Source organism: Cyphellophora attinorum (assembly GCF_001299255.1).
Source record: "Cyphellophora attinorum strain CBS 131958 chromosome Unknown Contig1, whole genome shotgun sequence".
In the NCBI taxonomy this organism is placed as follows: domain Eukaryota; kingdom Fungi; phylum Ascomycota; class Eurotiomycetes; order Chaetothyriales; family Cyphellophoraceae; genus Cyphellophora; species Cyphellophora attinorum.
The window spans coordinates 312,768-337,757 of NW_017253229.1; the positions used below are offsets into that span (position 1 = coordinate 312,768).

Sequence of the window (24,990 nt, forward strand, 5' to 3'; positions counted from 1 at the left end):
CAACCTGATCGGACGGGAGATACTGCGCATATACGTCTCGACTGCTCCAATTTTCTACAGTGATACCTCAGCACGAATATTTGTGTCAGCATCATATCAAGATTTCTGGGCGAAGAGCCCGCTAACTGCTCTATCGAGACCAAAATCTGCCTCCTATATAAGCCTGATCGATGAGATGGCTCTGCCGCCAGTGTCCCAATATGCCCATCATAAATCTCCTGCCGCGTCTGCTTTTACTATTAACCATATCCATGCATCATATCATGTCCCTTGAACGCCCCTTGAACCCCACGCTATGCACATTTCAGGTCCCTCAACAAAAGAATATGCAGTACAATGCTTGTCTCCCAGCAACGTCCTTCTGGTCGTTAAATCAGAAGTATTCACCACCTACTCCCCCCATGCTACCATTCCTCCCACCTTTCCCTAACGGACTCGGGGCACCAGGTAAAGGGCTGCGACTCCTCAGCCTCCCCTGTCGACTCCCTGCAGCCGGCGGCGGAGCCGCCAAACTCAGTGCACTAGCACTTCTCGAACCGGGCGTAATAGCGGTCGGACTCTCCGATCCGTCACCACCCAGCAGGAATGTATTTGCTGTCGGGCTCAAGCCAGGACTTTTCGGAGCGGCATATCCTGCTCCGCCCCAGCTGTTGGTCGTGGGACTGGCGTGGCCGCTACCGCCACTACTAGCACGAACATCTCTCAAACTCCAGCTGCCGCTGCCTTTACCGGGTCTTGGTCGACGACCGTGTCCTGGTTGGAAACTGTCACGGCTATGTGATCGGATACTTGCTGCTGGTGTGGAGCGATTGCTCGATAGATTTCGGTAATGCGAATCACGCTTGATATGGGCTGGCGCTTCTGCGTGCAGAATGGAGTTCGGATTTTCTAGCGCGGCAGCGACGTTCGGGTTGACGATGCTCACGTCGCTGTTCCGGTACCTGTGATTTGCGCGCTCGTAGGGAACGGAGAGGTCGTAGGCTGCCCCGCCCTGGTCTGCCGCACGGCTGTGCCGACCTGTCAGGGTTGCAGCATCGCTGTCGCCCATCGACGCCAGAGTGGCCAAAGTAGGATGCTGACTGAGGCTGGTCGAAGTGTGAGCCCTGGGTAGAGCAGTAATGTGCTGATCGACTATGTGTTTTCCGTTGCTCTTGCCGATGCTGCTCTTGTCAGAATGGCTGCGACCATTGCCCGGTCTTCCGGAAGGCAAGAACCGAGATGACATTTCGAGGTCTTCTGAAGTCGACGACATGTGCGATAGCTTGGAGCTTGGCCGTGTGGACATCTTCGATTCTCGTCCATTGTATATCGACGCGCTGATCAGGCCGCTGTCTTCCATCATCATGGTCGCGGGACTTCCGCCGAGCGATTGACGGTCTCCAGGTGTAAGATTCATGCTTGGTCGCGCTGATCGAGGAATGATATCGTCGTTGATAGGAGCATTGAGCTGCAGGGCAAGTGAGATATCTGCCGGGTCATCCGATATGGTCGCGGTCTCACGGACCTCTTGCATCCGGCGAGACTTGCCAATCCACAGCATCTGCTCGTGCTCGCGCAAGTACCGATCGCCGGAGAATGATTTCTGTACAATGTTCCGCGTCATCAGACCAAGCTTGCGGCGATTCTCCTTCTTCTCATACATGCGCGCTGTGATCCATTCAACGTCCTGCGGCGTGGGAGCAAATGGCATTTCCGTGACCTTGCCTGGCTCATCGTCGGCATACTTGCTCCACTCGTCGAGCATAGCAAGCATCTTGATCTGAGCTCGAGCCAGTGCACGAGCATCGTTAGGCGCAACGACTGCACTGTACCTCGAGAAGTCATCTGGGTCGCTGAGCACACGTAATGAGGCTCCAACGTCCGTGCATACGACTGGTGCACCTGTCAAGGCAGCTTCTCCGAGGGCGAGTGGTAGGCCTTCTGACAGTGAAGAGTTCAGGAACAGCCATGTCTGCTCCAGGACAGACATCGGATCAGCAGTTCCGGCAAGCTTGACTTGGCTGCGGAGACCCTTCGAGGCAAGCAGCTCCTGGCACTCATTCGAATAAATTGGTGCTTTCTCAATGCTGCCGTATACATCGAGCTGGTAGTCGCGGAAGCCCCATTCGTTCACGATGATGTCAGCTGCCAAGATAGCAGTCTTCAGATCCTTCGCAAACCACAAGTGTGACAACATGGTGACAGTCGGCTTCTGGGTCTTGATTTCCTTGACAGGCTTGAACTTCTCCGAGTCTGTGATGCCGTTGACGATAGGCGAGATCTTGCGCTTGAATGAATTGCGATGTTCGATGGTGCCTTGACACGTGCCGATCTCGACTTCCCATCCAGGGTTAAAGAAGTCGGCGCAAGGCAGAATGGTGTCGGCATTGTGCAGAATGAGTACACTCGTGAGTCTCATCAGACCAAGCAAGGAGTTGCGCACGAATGGAGGCAGTTTGCAAAGTGCCGAGGACAAGCACATATTGGTTTCTCGCCACGCAACGGCATGATCCCAGATCTGAAGCTGACACTTGCGCTTGATCTTGCAGACGATTCCATAGGCTGCGGAAACGGAGTGATGCGATGCTTGGAAGATCGCTGGAATCTTGTCTGGCACCTGAATGGAGAAGACGAAGAGGTATCTCAACCAGAGCTCCAGAGCAGTCTCGAAGTGACCAAGGGTAGGTAGCTCCGTTTCGAGTAGCTCGTCCATTCCACGAGCATTGGACATGTCTTCGAGCCACAGCGAGCGCCATGCGTCTTTGCTGACATCACTTTTCCATACATCACCCCAGTGACGCTTGTTCTCGAAGTAATCATGCAAATTGACCAAGGCGCGGGTCGCTTGTTGCAGATCGGCGTGGGACAAAGTCACCGCTCGAGCTCCGCGCACCAATGCTGACATGATGGGCACGAAGTTGAGCTTGATCTCTGCAGCAGTCGAGCTGGACTGGAGCATGTCGACTTGCGAGTCCAGTCGATTCTTGAAAAGGCCGTGGGTTGGGGTCAGGAAGTCAAGGCCCCACAGGGGAATGACCTTGAGCGACAGCACATTCTGCTCGGTCTGATGCTTGGGGATGCCGAAGTCAGTCGCACTCTCAGCTACCATGTGCCACTTGATGGTCTCCAGATTGTTGATCATGTCTCGTCGACAAGCTGAGACACCGCCGCCTTCGTTGGGCCATGTTCCGTTGTCGGCAGCAAGAACATGGAGTGTCTCATTGGTGTCCTTGCCGACGTCTTTAGCTGTCGTGTGCATGATCGTGTCGCCTCCAGATCCGAAGCTAATCAAATCGCCTAGCTTGTAAGCGATAGGAGTCCAGCCAGCGATGTCGTCGGCCATGTCGACGCTGGATCTGACCACATCGGCATTCTCAGCAAGGTATCTTTTGGCGTCGCGCAAGTTGCCTGCATCCCGAAGTCGCCAATACTTCTTCAACACCGGGTCTTTGCGGATAAGCTTTTCGTCGAGCCAACGGATGACAACGCCATCAAGATCCCGACCGTTCTTCCAGGCCTTCCAAAGACGACTCCGCGCCATAGAAGTCGATATGGGCACACGATGTGTTGCGAGCCCGAGCATCCTTGTGATCGCATTGGTGTTCCAAGCTGAAGTGTTGAGCAGAGGATCGTCATCTGCAAAGCGAGTATGCGACGGCTTCTTAAGCACACTAAGCCAGTCATGCTCTATGAGAGGTGGCGTTGGCACTCTCGAACCATTAAGATACGTTGTGATCGTGGGATGCATCTGATGGTCGTACTTCCAAGAACTTTCGAAGACATCAGGACCCTGAACAAAAGTCGCCTTGGTGACTTTGGTATTGGGAATCCAACGATTCTTCTTTTCCGAGCGCCTCGTGGGTGGTGCACACCACGAAACGTTGGCGCTGAGATGTGCGAGTACAAATTCGCCCATCAGGAGTTCGTCGAGCGTGGTCGCGCCTTTCCGATAGCGCAGTCGGAAATGTGTCAGGTTTTCGCCTGTCATGTAAGATCCCGATTCGACCAGGCCTTGGTTGTTGTAGACAACATTCTCAAGCTCACGCTTGCCGCGAACACAGCGACGTGACTCTGGGAGAGCCCGAAGCACGGCATTCCGCAATTTGCCTTTGGGCGCCTGTTCGTAGTCGTATTCAAAGAGATTGATGCTGCTACCATTCTCAAACTCCTCTCTCGATTGAAGCTTTCGTTGCTGAGAGTACGTGTTGATGGCGACAAGCAAGCCTTGGTTCGATGGTTCGGACTTCAGGTCACCCTTGTAGACGTGGAGCTTGAAACCTTTTTCGAAGGAGCGGCGGAAGCCGGTGAATATGCCCTTGGAGCTTTGGATCACGATTCTTGACCTTTTGTGCGAGACGGTCATACCTTTGGACTCTTTCATCAGTCGCTTGACATCAGGCCGATCGTGGTAAAGGAAGAAGGCAAGGCCAATGTCCTGCGCGAACTTCGAGTACCGCCATAGAGCTGTGAGGAGGAAGCCGACGACCATTTTGAAGATTCTGTTCTTGTTCCGCATGGCATGATCGAACTCTCGGTGCCATTCCATGTCCGCGACCAGTGCCAAGGTCATATACTTGATGGCGAGGCCAAGATGGTGATACAGATAGCTGAGCGGCTTCTTGACTTGTGACCAGATCGTATCCATCACAATCTCTGGCATTGGGACCATGCCGGCCTCTTGACCAGCGAAGATGACTGGGTGTGATTCGCGATCTAACTCGAGGAGAGTTGCCGCGGATTCAGCGCCAAGGTCGCATCGGGCTATGTGAGTCGGATAGGTGTTCTCCTCAGTGCAACCCAGTAAGTAACGCAGTTTTCGCTCCTCGGAGGTCGAGAGCTCGTAGGATCCGCCAACTGCTCGCGAGAGAAACCATTTCCGCACCGCATGTGGCAGCTTTTCCCATCGAAGATCACAATCAATGCCGAGACAGTATTGTCGAAGAACCTCTTTCCGAGCCCAAGTTATTACACGACTTCGGTCTTGCTCATCTGCGAGCATCATTCGCATTGTCAGGGGTACGCTAGAACTGACAAGCTGAGGGACAAGACAGGCGTGATGAGTCGGTATGTGAAAGTAGGAGTTTGCGACTTCCCACAGAAGAAGCTCTGCGATGACTTGGCAATTTCCTCGCATGTTAAAGGTGCCATCGTGAGCTCGCCGGACTCCGACGATGAGCTGCGTCCTCTCCGCATAGCGTGCAGTCACAGCTTGGATATCACCAGTCATTTTGTCGAGTGCTAAAAGATCAATTTCGATCTGGCCTGACTCGAAGGCTTGTATGGCAACGTCCAGCATCTCTTCGCAGTCCGGAAAGGCATTAGTCAAGTAGTCGGAAACTGGTGATGCAGATCTGAGCAGCGCAGTGACCTCATTGCCAGGGTATTGCATCGGTCGAATGCGATAGAGATCATCGGCTGGGAGCTGCTTGAGCTTCTCGAACATCGACAGTAGCTCAGGCTGTGACCAGTGTGGATCGTCCCAAGGCTTGATGTAGGCGAAGTAGAGCGCGTCTTCATGGATCTTTGGCAAAGGCTTCTCGGGCATACCGATCTTGGCGGACCAGAGGCAGAGAATGGCAGCGGTCCAAGTCGCTGTACCCAATGAAATGACGCCGCCATAGATAAAGTCACGGACAACGATCTTCAGTATTACTCCCACGACCAGTCCGACCGCAACGGAGATCAGTAGAGGCCGTAGCGCGTATTGTCCTGCGAAGATCTTGGTGTATTGGTACCATAGAAGCCCAGTGTAGGAGAAGACGTATGCTAAGAACATGACTGTTCCCTCCGTTGTGGCTTGCAACATGTACACGACGCTGGCAGTGAAAGCCAGAGCCCAGCAATGCCATGACAGGAAGCGAAAAAGAGTCCTTCTGTACATCCTTCGGCGAAGACGAATGTGATCTTTCTGCTGTTGTCGAAGCTCTGCGCTGTTGCGTACGCCTTTCGGCTCAGATATGTCGACGGCGCCATGGAGTTCTTGTGCTTTAACGTCAATGAGTACAGCACCAATAAGATAGTAGGCTAAAGAGAACCCGACGGAAACCCTGAGAGGTCCGTCCAGCCATCCAGGCAAAAAGCCGATGTTCCTCACACCAGTGACGAGTTCGACCCACTTGTCCATGAGCGCAACCAGGAAGTAGAGGATACCGCAACCAACTTCGTCACCTGCTTGCCGCCAGTGCATGAAAGCGTTGTGTAGTCTGATGCCCTTTTGCAGTTCGACCAAGGTATTCAGCGCGACCTTCACCTGAATGTTCCAGCCTGAGCTGAAAGGGATTGGCCGGGGAACATCGGCATATCTATTGTACCAGTCCAATAGAAAATTGGTTCGGACATGATCTCGAGCCAAGCCACAAACGAGGTCATCTTGCGTAGCTTTGGCGAAGAACGACTTATTTTGCTCCCGATGTACATCGATCAGAAGGGCTTCTCTACAGACCTTGAGTGCTGCAGGATCTGACATCGCATCGAGAACTGAGGAGTCGCCTCCAGCCTTCTGTTGGGTATACCATTTGCGGACCTCGGTATCGTTGGTCTGATTGATGCCTTGGTACCATGTGACCCATTGCGAGGACACCCGCCTGAGGGCCAGTGTGAGTGCGCCGATCAGCAGGTAGAACACCGCCAGATAAACGTAGATGTCGTTATGGCTCCAGGGAGTAATGATGGGCGACAGTAGTAGAATCGGTATACAAGCCAGTATGTATGCTCTGCCCGAGAGGAAAGATGATCCAGGCATTTGGAAACTGGCAATCGCGGCGAAGAGAATGAGGTACCCAGTGAAAGCGATCAGGTAGAGAAAGAATACAATCGCAGGACCTGGACCCTGTACACCAGCGATAATGACGAATCCGAGCAAGGCGCCAGCGACCGTAAATGCGATGCCAGCGATCAATCGCGTGAGCACAAACACATTCATTGCTGAGAACGCCATGCTGACCAGGTAGTAGGATCCTCCAACGGCGATCCACGTGCCTGTAGCTCCAGCCAACAGCAGAGATATCATAAGGGCGTTCGTTGCGCTCCGCATTTCGTCTTCTCCCATGAATGTCGAAAGATACAGTCCGCGTCCGATGGTGCTCAACAGCGCGATGTCGACAAGAGCAGGAACAGCGAACACACTCAGAAAGCCGAATCTCTGAAACTGTGGCAGCGGCTTCGGCTGTCCGTCAGGGTCGACGTCGATGCCTGCTCCACCGTAGGCGGTAGCAAATTCGGGGGCACCGTTGTTCCATTTGGGAGGCTGTTTCTCCTTGTATACTGTGCGGAAGCGGTCAGATAGCAACCGTCCGAAAGTGTTCGGCGAGACATCGAAGTAGACTTCGCACCTGGAGCCAAGCGCGAACGACTCGGCAAAAACAGCCGCTTGGTCGGATTGATCGTTAAGCAATGGGTTACGGTCCGTGACTTCAAGATACACTTCGTCAAATGCAGCCTTTCGTGCGGCGCAAAAGGTTGCGAGTCCGAGAATATCGGCTCTGGCATCAATTTCATCCGTCTTCAGGATGGTGTGCAGCGCTGTCGTGAACGCTTTGATGTCGGCATCTTTCCTTCTCCGAAGACTCGAAAGAAACCATTGCTGGAGCCTGACAAAGAACCTCGCCGCATCGAGCATGTCCGGGTGTGCTATTGCTTGCTTTTCATACTGATCAAATCGGGCCATCAAGAGCTGCGTTTCTGATACCTTGCCTTCCATGTATCCGACAGAATCAACCTCATTCAGCTGTTGGTGTGTTGGTGCATCCAGGAGCTGCTTGCGAACCCAATTTGCGAGGCGAGTCATTGTCTCATGAGACCGACCAGACGCCACGAGCTGTTGTAGCAGCAGTATCCGCTCTTCCGGCGTCAGCATATCGATGTCCTGCGCCATCCGTCGCGAAAGACCGCTTTCCTTGTGAGTGTCCTTGCACCAATCGGCAAACTTCAGCTCAATATCGAAGCAGGTCTCTCGAGGCAAGCCTTCGTTCGATAGAAAAGCATGAAGAACGGTGCTGGAAAGACCTTGAGCATCTCGTGAGATGAACATCTCGGTGCCATCAGCATCATCATGTATGACAGCCAGAAGCGTGCGCTTGACCCATATTGGAAGCCTGGGCTTAGACCCAGATGAATTCTGACAAGGCCAGCTGTGGCAGTTGTAGAAAGCTCCTTCACAGCGTCAATGACACCGGCCGGTACCTTCTCCAGCTGCGCTAGGTATTTGTCGTGGAACTTGCGATACAGCACGCCAAGATTAGTCACCTTCTGCTGATCGATCGGATGCAGTAGACCCAGATTGCGAAGCCGGAGCTGCTCCTGCAAGACTTCTGCATACGCCAATGGTGTGACATCGAATCCGAGGGGCACACATCCTAGATTGTCACCATCGAGAGACACAACTGATGCAGACCGAATACTCTCGGATCCGTCTGAGACATCAGACGCCTTCGGCTCCTCAACAGGCTCTTGGTACAGGAATGAACCACTTCGAGACGGAGCGGGAGTCGAATAGTCGATTGCAGACCTCAAGGAAGCTGCCTCAGGGACTGCCGCTGATATTGATCTCCATGCCTCTTCAATTGTCGTAGTTGAGGTACGTGTTACTGTATCGTTGGACCGCCATGCTGTGTGAGCATCGATAACGTTATCTTCTTTTAGCCATTCAAACGCGCCCATGGGCTCTACGTCGGGTCTTTCCACACTCGGGTCGGCCTCTGCAGAGGCACAACCAATCCAGGTGACCACGGAATAAAACCCACACCATTGTATCGCACGTTTGACGATCGCGTTTGAACAGACAACTCCATCATTGTAAGATTCCCACGCTAGCGCGCTGAAGTCACGAATACACGACTCTTTCACGATGGCTCTGATAGTTGGCTGCAGATGTGTCATGTCAAAGTAATCGCGGTGTTGGCCGTTCGGAAGAATTGCGGCATTTCGGATAACGATTCCAGAGATCTTGGCGTGCTGAAGGACGGTGACGTCTTCGAGGAATGTCGGCGGCTTTGCTTCCAGATATAATAGGAGCCCAGCAGATGCTACGAAGTCAGCGAGGGCGAAAAGATGTTTCCGAGGTAATTGAGTCTCCCAATTTGCCAGTAGCAAGCCGTGAAAAGAGGATGGACCAAAAATGCGCGCGACGACATCAGCCAGTGCTTCGACAACGGCGTCGGGATTTTGTTTGCCGGAAACGAGACTGTCCACGTCCAATCTGCCGATCCAGCAGTGCTTGCCGGGGAAAGTACGAATGAGACTGTCCGCTCCTCGGAAGGGATCGAGGATCGCGAGTTCCGAGCGATCCAGCAAAGCTGCTTGGGAAGGCGTGACCTTCGAGCCAGCGTGTCCCAGAAACACGTTGAAAGACGTGACTTTCGGGACAGCAATTAAAGATCGGGATGAGAGCTTCTCGGCGATGTTGTCGAGACGGTTCAGTGTCTTGCTGGAGACTTCCAGCGGTCGTGCCGAACGCTTCTATTCGCTGTCAGCGCCGATTCGGGATGCTAGAAACGAGTGGTAAGTACCTTCACCAACCTGAGCAGTCGCAATATTAGTGAGTATGTGACATATGAAATGCCGATTGCGACTGAACCAGCGACGATGCCGAGCAAAACCTTTCGAGCCGTTAGCCCTGCTCGAAGATCGTTCAACCTGACATACCCAGGAGTACCAATGGTCCTTCAATTGATCCCAGTGTAGGACGACCGGTTCAAGAATCCGGTCCTCCATACCGGCAGTGTTCTGAACGTTCCCCCGCACAGACTGTCTGGTTGTGGGAAAAGGTGGTGTCGTCCTCAAGTCCGTTGAGACATGTCAGTCTTGCACCGTCGGTATGGCCTAGTCCGATGTTCAAATCCAAGCAAGCTGTGAACACTTCATCCAAGCGTAGTGAGAAGGGAATAAGTACAGCTCCGACAATAAGGCACGGTCGCTGCAGGGGAGTGATCGGGGGTCAAAGATCTGCAGGGGCCTCCACAACAATCTGATATTCGTATACTCAGGCCGTGCTTTCAATATCTGCACCGAAAAGGGTAACGAATGGCTGGGGTTTGAACTGATGTATGAAACGGGAAGGAGAAGGCTCGACAATGAGCTGGTATAGAACTAATCAAAGGTACACGAACAACAGCAACGCTTCTGATGCAAAAGGACGGGATGCAGCACTGCACGGGAGCATCTCACGCCAAGTGTGAAGTATGCAGAGGTATGCACAGGCCGACTCGCTGGGCCGATGTAATTCCTAAGCAAGCAGAAGTGCTGCGGTAGCATCCTCCCAGGCGTCCACTGACTGATGCTGGAACATATTCGAGACAGTTCTATCGGGTGCGGGAGAACAGCCGCAAGCCCGAATTAGCATCTGCTCCTCATCTATGGGTCTATGGAAGCAAGAAATTTTCCAGTTAGCGCTATAGGGGCACAAGCGCTGAGAAGCAGTGGTACGGCACACAGAACTTGCTGCTGTGGAATAAGACAAGGGGTTACGAGGTGGACCGGGGAAGCTCTGGCACTACAGATGTCAACTCGGTAGACAAGGATGTGAGTGCCATGCCGCTCGTTACCCATTGGTGCTTTTCATTTGCCGCATGGCAGGGCTGCTGGCCGGCCGAAGACGCTCACAGCGCGAAACGAGGCGACGGAGTCGCTCATGAAAGCTACGTCGAAGGTGGAAACCATCTCGACCATTTGGAGGTGGAAACTTTTTGCCCGCCGAAGAAGTCAGATGAAAGTGCATCTTGGCAGAACAAGCGCTAATCGGGCTATTTGTAATGACGGTCAGACAGTCTCGGCCGTGTGTCCAGGAAATACCGAGTACGGCACTGACACCAGGGCTCCAGCGCAGCAAGATGGGGTTCAAGGCAGCCAAGCTGTGGCGCCTCCGCGTTAACCGACTTGGTCAGCGGGGATAGCCCCCGTCTGCCATGGCACATCACTGCTGTCAAACCGACCCATCAAAACTCGGACAACCCCTTCAGGCATGTCAAAGTGAGACAAATGCGTGCTTGCGATGTACCTAAGAATGCACCAGATTGCCACGTTGCTTAGCTCTTGGTGGGCGGATGCTTGCCAACAGTGTCACAAGCGAGAGGCGAAGCTAGTCCAGTTCGCACTATCACGACAAGGTGAGTCAGGAGAGGCGCTTGGATGTGTCACAAAAATGCCCTCATCGGTCGGTCTCGCAAAGTACAAACAAGAAGTAAAATTTTCACCCTATGGCCAACAAGAATTGTCCAAGATGTCTGGATGAATGTCTTCACAAGAAATCAGCCTCTCGTATTCCCTAAGCCTCCCGTGTGTGCTAGCGAGCAAAACTACCTTCCGAACGCAGATCCGGGTGCTGTACCTGACGATCCCCAGTTTTGGCTGTGTTGCGTTACGCGTTTTGCCGGATGACTGTACCGCGCAACAAAGTCCTTGTTGCCATATGTCTTGTTGCAATTTCTCTTGCGAAGCGGAGCGCTGCAACAGGCTCAACTTGACGCCGCCAAGGATCAGTCTATAGAGTGCTAACAGGCAAAAGGATTTTGCATGCGAGGCGCAGGCCCGGAGGATGCGTCCGGGTTGCCTGAAATTTTCTCATCAGCCACTCCCAATAGTGAGGTACTGCTTACATACGCGCACTTGCTCCAAGGAGCAAATAGGGTAATCGTTCTATACGAATGAGGTTATACGACACGCCCTGGCTTCCGAGCAGGTTTCTGATCAGGACGAGCAATAACAGTCACCGGCGCGCAATGAGCGCATTGACCGCAATCTTAGCACAGTACGGCCTCTAAGCGAGTCGAACTACTGCATTGCTGCGGCAGGATTGTGCGGAGAAATGACACCCAAGAGAACGCACTCCTGCGACGGGAATACACACCTGCACATCGTTAAGTACAGTCCATGAGAGAAGGAAAGTTGATATATTAGACACCCTGTTAGGAAGCAAATGGCTTTTGACTATGCAATGTACCCTGACTACCTGCGCTGTCAACTCTCCCCGGGCAAGGAGGAGCGAACAGCCTATGCATAAGAACCCTGACAAACTTGTTTTTCGTGCATCGTCACCTTGGCGCCCAATGTATGCTTAGACAGTAATGGGCGTAGTGAACGTGAAGGTCTGGGCCGAGCCCGAGAGCGTGACCCAGTAGGTCTGGGGATCAGATCCAACCTGTTCAAGGCGAGCGCTTGAGGCTCCCGACACGGGCGCTGGGACTGTGACCGGAATGGGGACCGAGCAGCTGTTGCTGGTCGCTGAGACTGTGAGACCAGTGATGGTAGATCCACTCTTGGCCCAGGTCAGCTTAGGGACACAGCCGTCGCGGGTTTGACGGTCAAGGAATGCCTGAGCGAGATCCGATTGCTTGACAGTAATCATTGGCCAGTTCACAAGACGAGTAAACTCTGCAACGACGATCTCAACCCACGCCTGGAAGATCGAGATCTGGCGAGAGACGCCGTTGACTGGGATGGCAGCAAGGCCTTGGGAGCGGAGGTTGGCTTGATGGAACATGTATCTGTATGATGCGTTAGTCACGTCTAGTAACAGCAGGCACAAGATCTCTTACCCCTCATGGTAGAGACCAAAGAGATGGCGCATGGTATCCTTGCGCTCCTGGTCGAGCAGAGCAGTGAAGTCACCAACGCCAGCAGAGGTCTCGATCCACTCTCGGGTAGTGCAATCAGCAGTATCGCAGTTGTAGTAGATGCGTGTAGCCCAGCGAGGGATGACATTGAATCCATCATATCCGTCAGCCGCGACGGTGGTCTTGTACGGCCACATAGGGTTCTGGGAGTTTCGAAGGAGGGGCCTGGTGTTGTCTCCAACACAGTTCGTCAGACCGGCATCCTTCCACGCCCTGAGTACGTCTCCGTTGTGAAGACCAGTGATTGCGGGAGGGATCAGACCGTTGGCTGAGAATCTGCCACCAGTGAGGCCAATCTGCTGCAGCCAAGCTTGGTTGAACTGGATTTCCTTAAGTGCATCACTGTAGGTAGCATTGTTGAGTTCGTAGTGAGTATATGTGTGAGACAGGTGCATGAACTTGTCACGATTGTTGGCATTACTGAACCATACCCAGAGAGCATCCTTTCTGTTACATGTGGTTGTGTAGGTATACGTCGTGGGAGTGTTGGGCCACGCGTTGGTGCCGCTGCCCAGTGGCTTCTGGAACTCAAGAGCAGTGTCGGCACGCTCCTCAGTGTAGACAGGTCCTGTGCCGCAATCGGTCAGAACTTCACCGCCCTGAGTAGCAGCATCAATGGCGCCGTTTCCATTGTACCCGATCTCTGGCAGATAGAAGGACCCAGCGTTCATCTTAGACTGGATAGTCGACACCCAATTCGCGACGTTCGTCATGTCGTTGCTGTTGACACGATAAGCAGGCGATGTTGGTTGGTTCAAACCGTTGTAGATGTCCGTTGCCAGCATCATGTCATCGATCTGGGTGTTGAGATTGACACGACGGAACCCTGTGTACAGGCCTCGGGTCATCCAAGTGATGTAGGCGTGCTGAACGAAGTTGCTGGTCGGGTTCCAATCTGTCGCTTGGGGCAGGAAGAAAACCATCTGCTGTCTTCCAGCGAAGTTGTTGATGACGCCAGCAGTTGAAACTTGGAAGCCGCCACCTGCGGCAAATTGCGCGATCTCAGTGGTTGTCGTCGTATCGGTGATCGTGGCAGGGTAGTGGTAGAGACCTGCAGTCGAGACACCGGCGCCAGTCTTGATGCCTGCTTGAGGGAACGCAGCGACGTTGGAGAACGAGAAGAGCTGCTCAGTCGATGCGTCGCAGCAGCCACCGAGGGCAGTGGCACCGTAAAGGGGACCAGGGTACACTCCATACTGAACCATGCGTACGCCATACATGGTCTGATAATCATACATTTGCTGCCACTGACCAGCAGTCAGGGCTGAGGAGAAATTGCCATTGCCGTAGTCGTAAGACACCTGTTCGGCCACGATGATGCCACCAAAGTTGCCACCAGCAGTGGTGTTCAGGGTAGGCAGAGCGACACCAGCCTGCGGAACCTGCAGGATCTGGAAGGGTATGCCATAGCCGTTCAAGCCAGATGAGGCAACTTGTGCGCCGTACGCGTCCCTGGCAATGACCAAGACCGTGGAGTCAACATTGCCGTTGAAAATAGCGGCATTGACAGAAGGAGTTGCAGAAGCGGACGATGTCGAAGAGCTCGAGCTAGCGACAGTGACCGTGGTGGTTGTCGTAGGACGAACAGTCGTCGTGGTCCGGACAGCGCTCGTGGTTCGGGTTGTAGTCGTCCGGGTGGTGGTGGTCCGGGTAGTGGTCGTGCGTGGGCGTTGAGCTTGGGCAGTTGCTATAACTCCCAGCACGCTGGTGATCCAGCCAAGAATTGGGCCGGGCATTTTGACGGGACCAAATTGGGTTTCTAAAGCGAGTGACTAGAATATGTGAATGATCTCGACTCGAGGTCGGTAACGAGTGACTGGAAAAACGAACGAATGAATGCAAACAGGTCAACGAATGACTGAGAAGGGGAAGTAACGAATGTAGACGACACGATGGTCGATGAGCTTGCCAGAGCAAAGGAAGGAAGGAAGAACAACCACCTTATGAAGACATGATGTCGCGAATGGTGAACTCCATTTCGGATCAGCCACGATGGCAGACCCGACTGATGCTGAGACAGGAGGCATTTCGGTCCTGGTCAGCATATTCGAGACCCAGTCTTTGCAGAAAATATTGGCATCTCGCACTTAGGTCACTCGAATATCGACCATCTCGACCAGGTCTTCAGGCCACATGAACAGAAAGCAATTTCCCATGCCGTAACAATACGGTGCCCCTTTTCCCTTTCAGAGGCGGTCGAGAAGGCGACGCGCAAGGAGAAGCCATCGAAGTCAGACAATAGGAACCCACAAGGCTGACCGAGTAGGTGGGTTTCGGACAGAGGCCAGGTTGATGCAATTAGAGGCTTAGATGAATCGTGTGAAAATTTGATTCGCGGGTAAAGAGCCGCTGGAGTGGTTGTTGGAGGTGACGGGGTGTCAAGAGCAGACTGAAGTGGGTTGACATCGGCTATGAATTAGTCAAACAATAGCAGCCAAGAGGAACAGTGGTCTATGATCGAGGCGCGAGGCGTCAACAAAATCTGGGAAACTTTAAATCATGAAAGCTTGGCGATACGTCTCGTCGTACACGCCGGTTGAATCCGTGTAACGCTGTAAAATTGAGGGCTATTCTGGGCGGCTGCCTTGAAGCCCCCTGTCCACGCTCTTTACGAGAGTCACGTTCAAGGCGGGACTCAGAATTCTACGCTCGGGTCTTCGATGCACTCAGCGGGCCTCCAGGAAGCACAGGCGGCAGACGTGCTCCCTGAATGACTCACAGAAACAACCTGTAGGCGGTTGAGTGTAAGCAGCAATCACCGAATGCGGATGCTCATCAATTCAGGAGCTTGCAGTCTGTCAACGTCAGGCTGCCACGCAGACAGCACATCTCTCTTGTTGTTGTCGTTGTTGTTGATTTACTGAGCAACAGTGCCTGTGCTTGAGATCTGGGCCTCCGTCGGAAGGCAGCGCGCCAGATTGGGAAGCTAAGCCATTTCCGCCGCGCACCTCGGTGCATGTTTCAGCACTTTGGCATCACCACAGCCACGACTTCGCCAGATCCGACCATATATTCATTGACTGCTCCAGTTCCCCTTGATCAAAGCGCTGTGAAGTTGTTGACAGATGTGAAACCGATCAACGCCCTGCATCTATACCAGATTCCAAGAAAACTCGGCGTGCAGCAATAGATTGTCCCCAGATTAAGGAGTTCGTGAGTACGTCGAGCCCCGCTTCGCAACGGCTTCTCACTCGCACTTCACAGTCCAGACAGCAAGGCTCCGTCTAGGCACGCAGCCAAAGCAAGTCGAGGCCGGTTTCAAGGACCCAGCCCCTTCCGTCAGTACATTCCGCATTCAAGTAGTGTTGCTGGGCTACGAAGTACCTCGAGTATTATATATACAATGGCGAGCGACGAAAAATCGATGTTGCCGTCACACTCGGCAGAGCCAAGTTCTCGCAAGGTGAAGCGAAGGAGAGTCATCATTGTCGGTTCAGTCATGGGAGTCATCGCCATCGCGCTGGCCGTTGGCCTTGGTGTTGGACTTACTGTAGGCAGGCCTACACACAGACGCCCTCCACCGGCACCCTCATCTACACCCACGACTATTGGCAGTGGCGGCTCTCAAGGCTCGGCCTCAATATGGAAACCAACCGCTGGGTTGAGCTGGGACTACGATATTCTTGGACCGGTCAAGTCGACTAACGCGAACGGGGTGGTGGTGCACGACATCGATCTTTGGGACAACGAAGCAAGCACTGTCATCGCACTCAAGTCTCAGAAGGTGGAGAATCAAGACGTCAAAGTCATATGCTACTTCTCTGCCGGCACAAGTGAGGATTGGCGGGACGACGACAATCAGTTCACCGACTCCGACAAAGGATCTTCATTGCCCGACTGGCCTGGAGAGCGATGGCTCAAGACAAGCAGTCCTACCGTACGCAAAGTCATGGAATCGAGGCTAGATCAGGCGGTGCAGAAGGGCTGCAACGCTGTGGATCCAGACAACGTCGACGGCTTTGATAACGACAATGGACTGGGCCTGACCAAAGAAGATGCCATCGATTATGTGACCTTCCTGGCAAATGCCGCACATAGCCGGAATCTCGCCGTTGGACTGAAGAATGCTGGATCTATCATCCCAGAGGTTCTCAACCTTGTCGACTTCAGCGTCAACGAGGAGTGCTTGCAATACGATGAATGCGAGAGCTTCGCGCCGTTCATTCAGCAGAACAAGCCAGTCTTCCACGTCGAGTACCCCAAAGGCGGCGACGTCAGCAACACCGTCAATGTGGCCAGCTCAGAGCTCAACGGCATCTGCGATGACAGCACTGCGAAAGGCTTCTCTACGATCGTCAAGAACATCAATCTCGATACCTTCCTTCAAGAGTGTCCGGCATCATGATCGCGTCACCTTGGCCATTTGGCAAATTTCTTCTCACACCAACTTCTGTGTCTTTGGTGTGACGGTCATCTCGATCCTACGTGATGGATGACTGTTTCAAAAGGGGGTGCGCTCGTAAGCGCTTACATAGCTCAAACAGCAATGAACAAATATTCTACCCCATACCTATAGCTACTCCGTCTTTTGATATCCATGTTGGTCGCTTCCGGGTTAATATTATGGCTCGGAAAGGCACTGCTGACCCAGACCGCACATGGCACCGAGAAACACGGAGAGTAAGTACATCACAGCCCGCCATAGTATCGAAACTGCCGTAGGTATGGCGGCGGACATGGCTGATGACAGCGTATGACCTATGCTGGAACGATCCCTCCGTGGCAACCACGACTGTGCTATTGCCCACTTGCATTGGGGCTTCTGTGCCTTGCCTGCGCAGGTGTGCAAGTGCAACGGACGACTTAGAGCTCTTTGCAATAGGATGTTGCAGGACAGTCTATTCTGCATTCCGAACTTCGCACGCACGCCAACCCAATACTTCGGGCCCTTCGGCATTCCTTGCAGCTGTGTCTGGGAAGTGTTCTCCTGGATAACCAAGGACAGCGATCGAAACCAAGTCCATATCTTCGTGCGTCCCGGGAGACTCCGATGGATCTGTATAGGAGATGCAGGAAAACATACGCAACGATGCATTACAAGAGATGGTGTATACTGGAACACTTGTGGACTTCGGTATGCTGCAGAGTTCCGGTAGAGTGCTTTGAGCTAACGTACCCTACAGCACCTAAACGAAATCCAGTACGCACGTCACGCTCGTGCATGACTCCCGCAGTAATGATTCAATGCAATAATTGCAGCGCACAGAGACGACAGAAAAACTTTTGGCAGGTAATGCAGCGGACCCGGCGACAATAATGATGTCGTCGACTGGCCGCGCAAATTCTTTTGGGCTGGAAAACAAGGCGTCAAGAAGATATCGTGGAGATTTCAAACTTTGTCGCGTAGAATTTTCGAAGTTCTCGCGTTCAAGAGAAAATCACGAAAAATACCCGCGCTGTACAAGCCACGTCAGGTCCGCAGGTCTGTAGGATCCAAAGTTATTGGCAGCGTTCCAGGCTAGGTACACGTATCTGGCCACAGTATTTATGGTAAAGTATGCCAGCACCCGTCTACATACTGGTTCACTTGCGGCCTGCGGCGGGTCACGGGCATCGTACAACGCCTACCACAGACCGTCCACGAGAACTGCTCTGCGTTTCACGGGTACTCCGAGTCGACTCCGATCTCCGGATCAGGTCAAAGACAGTGGAGATTACCACACGACGAAAACTCTCGGAGGACGTTCCTTGGGCATGGTTTTGACGTACAACACCATGATCCCCGTCGATCACGCAAGTTGCAAGGCGGGGCAGCTTCCTCTGTCTCACAGACAGCTGCCATCCTCCCACCAACGCCATGACTTCCGTCAAAGGTCTCATGCAGCCTTTGGCATATGCACGCCCACCGCCGTTATTGCGTTGCACAGAACCGGTCTGACAATTGACAGCTTTGCTCAATCAAGGCAATTAATCGAATGTCTCATCAGATCCGTTGAATTTATGCAAGCGAGATTCCAAGCCCGGCCCTACGACACGCTGTCGGGTGGATTATTGATCAGTCGATCGCCAGGTCTGAGAAGCCAGACCAGGTACTCCGCATAACCTGATTTGTGCACACCGGAACCGGCAATCACTTTGATCACTGCATCGTGCCTGCTAAATGATTGATCCCATAGGCGACGCAGGAAGCTGCTCCATCACGCCTCGAAAGGCTTTTTCACACCACTGAGTCAGACACGTGCACAACAATAGTACTTCACATCGAAAACTTCAATATTGCCGGCAGCTAGGCAAACAAGACTTTGATGATCAATACAGCATCGCTCCCGTCCATACGGTCTTCAAAGCCGAAGTCCACTTCTCCTTGTCAAAAGGTTTCATCGACAACCACCAGCCACACCGAGAGGCTACCCCATCCATTTGACGCGCAGGCGCCCAGAAGATTCCCCTGTTTCAAAATCACTAGGTACCTATAGGAACTCCGCGGCATCGAACATACAGGCGAAACCCTAAAGCCAATATTACGGTATGAGAAACTCTCCTGCGACGTCGCCGAGCCGGGCCTTTCCAAGGTTCCTCGTCAGATTCTCTCAGCCTTACAAAAAATACCAGGCTACCTGACTCAAGTGCTTGGGCTGCCCCAGATTGATGCCCGCGCCACACCTTAAAACCTGCACCTTTGTACGTACAGCGAAAATTCTGCCACAGCATGCCCACTACACTGCCAACACAACATGTCCAGGACTCCAGCTGAGATCGAGTTCCACGTACATCTAATCTGCGGATCTGTCCATCTCGACAAAAATCTTGTCATCAGTTCCACAAGAGCGGTGGAGGACATCATAATGCCAATTTTCGTCCAGCATGGCAAACATTTCGCCCCACCGAGCAAAATCCCCATAAGGCAATAAGGAAACAGTAAAGACTCCGTTGGAGTCAGCAGTAACGTACGAAACAGGCTCCAGGTATCAATGGTGTCCGGTCTGTACGCTCTGGGGCCTCTCCGAAACAACGATGATCGATGCTCCGACCGGTGTACAGTAAGCCAGGCGTAGCTTGCTTGCGAGGTAGGTGTTGCTTCTGACATGGTATTGCCACTCCTTGCGAGGAAAGCGCAAACGTGGCGGTACGACAACCTGCCGTCGCTTGCGAGTCTCGAGATTGCTTCTAGCATCCTTCCATAAGGAACAACATAGTCCAGGGACTAGGGCAAGATCTCAGCCAGATCGTTGTCTGCGAGAGGTGCCCCTTGGTTCAGCATAGACTCGCTGATGATGATGGGATTTCGATGCGAGATGCGGAAGTATCTCGCAACAACACGGAGAGTGCATGTTTGCTACCGAGATCGCTTCTTGCAATAACATATTTATGAGTCTAACTATAGTCCTAAGCTGACCCGACGCTACGGTCAGGAAAGAGCTGTAACGGAAAGAGAAGTCCCAGAAACAGACATTATTCCAGGCAGACATCGCCTCGCCAGGACCGACACAGGTCTTCCACCATTATACCATTACTCATCTGCATCATCATCTGCCACAGTGCCACTCCCAATAACGCCAGCCCATTCCCTCCAACCTCTTGAGAACGTCTCATAGAAGCCGCTCGACAGCTCGGTGATGAAGACTGTCCCAGCTACCTCGGTCGCGTTGCGAACGAGATCTCGTACCAGCTCTGCTCGGACTTCTTGGCTAGCAATTGTGGCATTGCTCCCAGGCACTAGTGGATGTTGTGCTGCTGTGAGGTTTGTGGCGGCGTCGATGTCAGGTAGGGGCACGGAGTGAATGACCACTGCGCGGCGGAGGCGTTCTTGTTTTGCTGCATCTGTGTCTGTGTCATTGCATTCATCTGCTTGCATTCGTTAGTCTCTTGGACAGCAAGGAGCATGTCCATGAGCGCAGACGACAATTTGGCCGCCCCTCCAAAGACACGTAAGGAAGGTAGGATGGAGCGTTTTCGCAAACTTACCTTCAGCCTCGTCGTTACCTGCTGAGGCAACAGTCCCATTCGGCAGCGCCAGGACCCCCTGAGCCAAGCGCTGCAAGAACACTGCATAGGTGTCCTCAAAGACCACAGTCAGGTCTGCCAGCTCTCGTATTGCCGGCGGAGGCATGCATCCTGGATTGTGTATGATCTGTTCATTTTCGGGTCAGTGTCCTTGCAGCAGGAATGCATTCAATCAATTTCAGCTCGCTTGGGAGAATGAACAGCATCAAGGTGGAAGTGAGGCAGATCCAGGAAGGGAGATTGAATGCAAGGCGGTATACGAGGCAAGCAAGGTCCGCATATGTGACTTCCTCCATCGACGCCTTTGGCAGTCCGAATGGCGTGATGTTCCTGACTGGGAGCGACCTCGGAGTAGGAATCATGAAGCAGTAGCCTGACAAGCCAACGGCCAAGTCATCGGCGTGTCGGGCACCGGTGAGGCATTGTCGTGATCCTGCCGTCCGAGCACGTTCTCTGTCATGTTGACAGTCAACCTGACAGGCGCATATGCATGCTCCTCATCACCCTTGTGGCTTGTCCATGCACGGCTGCCCAAAGCAGTCTTTGCAACGCTTGTCGCCCTTCTGAACAGGAAGCCGGTCGTCGTTCCAGAACGGGAGGGGGAAATTGTCGACAGCACCGTTCCTGAAGGAGCTCGTGTCTGCAAAGATGTGATAGTGTCGAAAACACGAGTCACGACGGAATAGTTCTTTACCGGCAGCGTTGTGCCGACGGCGGTTCCATGGATGTTTAGCGAAAGAGCCAGGAACAACAGGCGTTCCAATAATTCGGAGCGCTTGAGGTCGGGGCACCTTGCGGCTCGGTTGGCTGTATTGCTGTAGCGAATGGTTGCATTCGCCTTGCATGCCCGTTGAGAAGGATCCCGCCAACTTTTGCAAGAAGTTGGTCGGCGGCTCCCGATGACCAACTTGACGCTGTCAGGTAGATTTGCTGTGCTGTTGCTTCTGTCATCCGTACGGCGGTGAGATGCTCTCTCATAAGGTGGAGTGAATGAGCCGCAAGCTGACTGAGAGTCTGCCTGTTGGGATTTGGAGCGTTGCGATGCGACGAAAATGCATTGTTGGACGCCCCGGCAGTGGACATCGCTTCCGGGGCATTCATGCAAGGACCAGGGGCAACATAGCTCGATACCGTATACGAGCAATACAAACCAGACCGAAAAATTCAAAACCGAAAGAAAAATTGTAACTTACCAACGGGTATTTTTGACCAGGGGCAGCCGCCTTCTTCTTGGCGCCAAAATGGCTCTCGACCAGGGTCTTGAGCGTGCCAAGGAACTTCTTTTCGTGGTCTCCCGCATCAATAGGCGTTTCGTCCACAAACACTCCATCAATACCAATTGGCACTGAGACATTTTGATCCTGGTGCTGTGGCGCCTGCTTCGTGTCATGCTGAGTCTGGAGATTCATCTGATCATGATGATGATGATGCCAATGTTGCGGCCAGGCGGCATAGATCTCCACATCCTTGCAGACCTCGTCAAGATCGCGAGTCGCCCAAACCACGTTCACGTAGCCGTAGACGACGACATTTGGGTGAGACCGTAATTTCGGAATCTCACGACAATAGTTGCTGTCCGGAAGTGGTGTTGCGCCTGGGCCGTTGTGTGGATTGATGACCACTTGAAATTGTGTTGTAGGATTTGCTTCGATGACTTCGTAGAGTGGGTTCCAGGCGCCGAGGAGGGGGTAAATGTATAGCGGTACTAGTATTGCCGAGCTGGGCATGGCTGCTGGTGGTCGCAAGCTTGTGAAAGGCACAAGTGAGGGTGGTGGCTGGTTTCCTGGGGGAGTGCAAGCAAGCAGTTCGTTTGTGAGGAAGTGCTAGTCGCACAGCAGGCGTCCGAACCTTGACCGGGAGATCGCGACAGAGGACTAGAAAAGCAGGTCCAAGATCTGGTATATTCTTGGCGCTAATTCCGTAAAACGAGCGTAATGCAAAAGTCTCACAAACAATTGTTGCGCCCAGGCCTTGTCTTCCGTTCGGGTAACACCATGTGGTCATGGCGCCGTACTTGAAATAGTCAAAGTGTGGATCTCCTCATCAAACACTCCATCTTGTAGCATTGTAATACCCGGTGTCAAGGCGAGACCTGACGTCCGAAGCATTGAGGGTACTCTTACCCCCTAAGCATTGAGGCGCTGTCTTAGCATATTCATTCCTGCGCTGAAGCGCCTGAATCACACGAAATTGTTTTGCGGGCCTCGTCGTGCGCAAATTGTGCCATCCCGTTCGATGGCACAGGCCGTCACCTTTGTAATATTGTGTGTCTGGGTCCTTGACATAAACAACATCGCCGACCATCCCACTGGCTCGCTTGGGTATATAGGCATATGCTTTGCCTTGGTAGGTTCGTACTAGTCACTCGTTAATAGATCAACATCTTGTTTCCCAGCGCTTGCAGACAGCAACAAAGTTTCCTTGTGTTTGTTATGTCCTCAGCTATGTCCTCAACATACACGTCGAGAGCGGCCTCGCCATCAGCCTCATACCCAGGCACACCAGCCACAGAACGCTCAGTGCTCTTCGACAATGTCGACCTACCTCAGTACATTCTCGTCACAGGCGGCCTGGGCTTCATTGGATCACATACCGCGGCTGAGCTTCTCAAGTCCGGATACAATGTGTTGATTGTCGACAATTGCATGAACTCACATCGACGCGTCTTTGACCGGATAGTTCAGATCGCAGACAACCACTATGCCGACTCACCACAAAAAAGACCAGATGTCAAGCTGTTCGATATCAGCTACCAGGACATTCCGGCAATGCAGAACCTTCTGGACCAATACACCAGCTGGTCATTGTCCGGAGATCGGCAGAGCTCGATCATCGGCGTTATCCATTTTGCTGCCCTCAAGGCCGTAGAGGAGAGCATCCGCATGCCTCTGAAGTACTACCGCAACAACATCAACGGTCTGATCGACTTCCTCAGCCTGCTGGACGAGTACAACGTCAAGAAGTTCATCTTCTCGTCATCGGCCACCGTATACGGCACTGTTGCTGACCGAGGTCTGCCTGTCCGCGAAGAGAGCTGTGTACACAAGCCCACGTTGTACCAGGACAAGGACTCGGAGCAGTTGGCCGAGCAAGGTTGCACAGGCCTCACCAATCCTTACGGTCGCACAAAGTTCTTTGGCGAGGCTATCCTTGCCGATCTCGCAGCGTCAGATCCATCTTGGACAATCCTGGCCCTGCGGTACTTCAACCCTATCGGCTGTGACGAGTCTGGTCTCATTGGCGAGGATCCAAAAGGCGTCCCATCGAATCTTCTGCCGGTCGTGACGAAGGTCATGACTGGCGAGTATGCTGAGCTCAAGGTCTTCGGCGATGACTGGAACACGCCCGACGGCACAGCTATCAGAGACTTCATCCACGTCACTGATCTGGCACGAGGACACATCGCCGCCCTCTCAACGGCTCAGGGCGAGTGCCTGAAGGAGAACTTCCGCACGTTCAACCTCGGTACAGGCACTGGCTATTCTGTCGAGCAAGTCGCCTCAACCATGGAGACAGTCTCAGGCCGTCCAGTCAACCGACGAAAGGTCGAGCGTCGTGCGGGCGATGTCGGCACATGTGTCGCTGTCGCTGATCGTGCTCGGGTAGAGCTCGGTTGGGAAACTCAGAAGTCGCTGAACGATGCATGCCGCGACATCTGCAACTTCCTTGAGCTCAACAAATCGTGACGACCCCTTTGCAGCCATTCATCTCATTGTTAGGAGTTTCGGAGGAACAAGCGGCATAGCTTTCGGTGCTGGGGAAAAGAAAAGGTTCGATACCCAAGTCAGTATCGAACGACTCAGAACCAGTCTGAGATGATCCTATCCGGATCTGCATTCGATAGACTATTAATTGCTAATAAATTAAAGTCGATGCATATCAAAATCTGCGGAGTTTTGCTGTCGTGTTTTACACGTGTACGCCGTCGACTGAAGTTGTGTTGACAGCTGTCTGCTACCTCGTGTCGATTGCTGGGCACTTGGCGTCGCCGCCGCCAAGTCTTGAGGTTAAGGTAAAGTGCTGATTTTCTATTACAGCAGCCATGATCAGTGAGGAAAGGATAAAGAAGCCTTTCATTGGTTTGGCTTATCTCATGTTCGCATCCACCGCGATTTTGCACATGACTGACACCAACTTACCACGCCGTCGAGTTGCAGCACGAAGAAATCGACGTTGACTTAAGGTGCTGATCGTTCAGAGCAGCGACAGCCGCCGGCAACAACACGGACCCGGCGGCCTCCATGGTTTTTGGTTACCCCAAGGATCGAACCATTCGCGTCTTCCCACGCGATCGCGGAGCGGCGACGCGGGTTGGCCACTCTGATGGGTCGCCGCAGCCAAGTTTTGACGTCGATTCAAGGTGCTGATCATGCACATGGCGACCACGATCAGCGAACACGCCAGATCTCAAGATCTCGTATGGTTTTGTAACGTCTTGAGGGTCGGATCCCGCCCGCTT

General features: G+C 53.1%; 5 protein-coding genes across 5 annotated transcripts; 2 read left to right on the forward strand and 3 right to left on the reverse strand.

Moving 5' to 3' along the window:
* Positions 1–373: 373 nt before the first annotated feature.
* Positions 374–9,690, reverse strand: AB675_356 (uncharacterized protein; the record flags this gene model as incomplete). Its single annotated transcript, XM_018143631.1, has 4 exons — positions 374–8,095; positions 8,161–9,435; positions 9,486–9,575; positions 9,622–9,690. 4 exons carry the CDS (start codon positions 9,688–9,690, stop codon positions 374–376), a joined length of 9,156 nt encoding a protein of 3,051 aa, XP_018005354.1.
* A 2,338-nt stretch (positions 9,691–12,028) lies between these two features.
* On the reverse strand, positions 12,029–14,323 carry AB675_357 (uncharacterized protein; the record flags this gene model as incomplete). The annotated part of the gene is made up of 2 exons (XM_018143642.1): positions 12,029–12,458; positions 12,510–14,323. 2 exons carry the CDS (start codon positions 14,321–14,323, stop codon positions 12,029–12,031), a joined length of 2,244 nt encoding a protein of 747 aa, XP_018005616.1.
* A 1,607-nt stretch (positions 14,324–15,930) lies between these two features.
* On the forward strand, positions 15,931–16,932 carry AB675_358 (uncharacterized protein; the record flags this gene model as incomplete). Its single annotated transcript, XM_018143653.1, has 1 exon — positions 15,931–16,932. One exon carries the CDS (start codon positions 15,931–15,933, stop codon positions 16,930–16,932), a length of 1,002 nt encoding a protein of 333 aa, XP_018005611.1.
* Positions 16,933–20,037: 3,105 nt separating this feature from the next.
* AB675_359 (uncharacterized protein) lies at positions 20,038–22,258 on the reverse strand (the record flags this gene model as incomplete). The annotated part of the gene is made up of 3 exons (XM_018143664.1): positions 20,038–20,372; positions 20,493–20,658; positions 21,725–22,258. 3 exons carry the CDS (start codon positions 22,256–22,258, stop codon positions 20,038–20,040), a joined length of 1,035 nt encoding a protein of 344 aa, XP_018005851.1.
* A 717-nt stretch (positions 22,259–22,975) lies between these two features.
* AB675_360 (UDP-glucose 4-epimerase) lies at positions 22,976–24,217 on the forward strand (the record flags this gene model as incomplete). Its single annotated transcript, XM_018143676.1, has 1 exon — positions 22,976–24,217. One exon carries the CDS (start codon positions 22,976–22,978, stop codon positions 24,215–24,217), a length of 1,242 nt encoding a protein of 413 aa, XP_018005884.1.
* Positions 24,218–24,990: the final 773 nt, after the last annotated feature.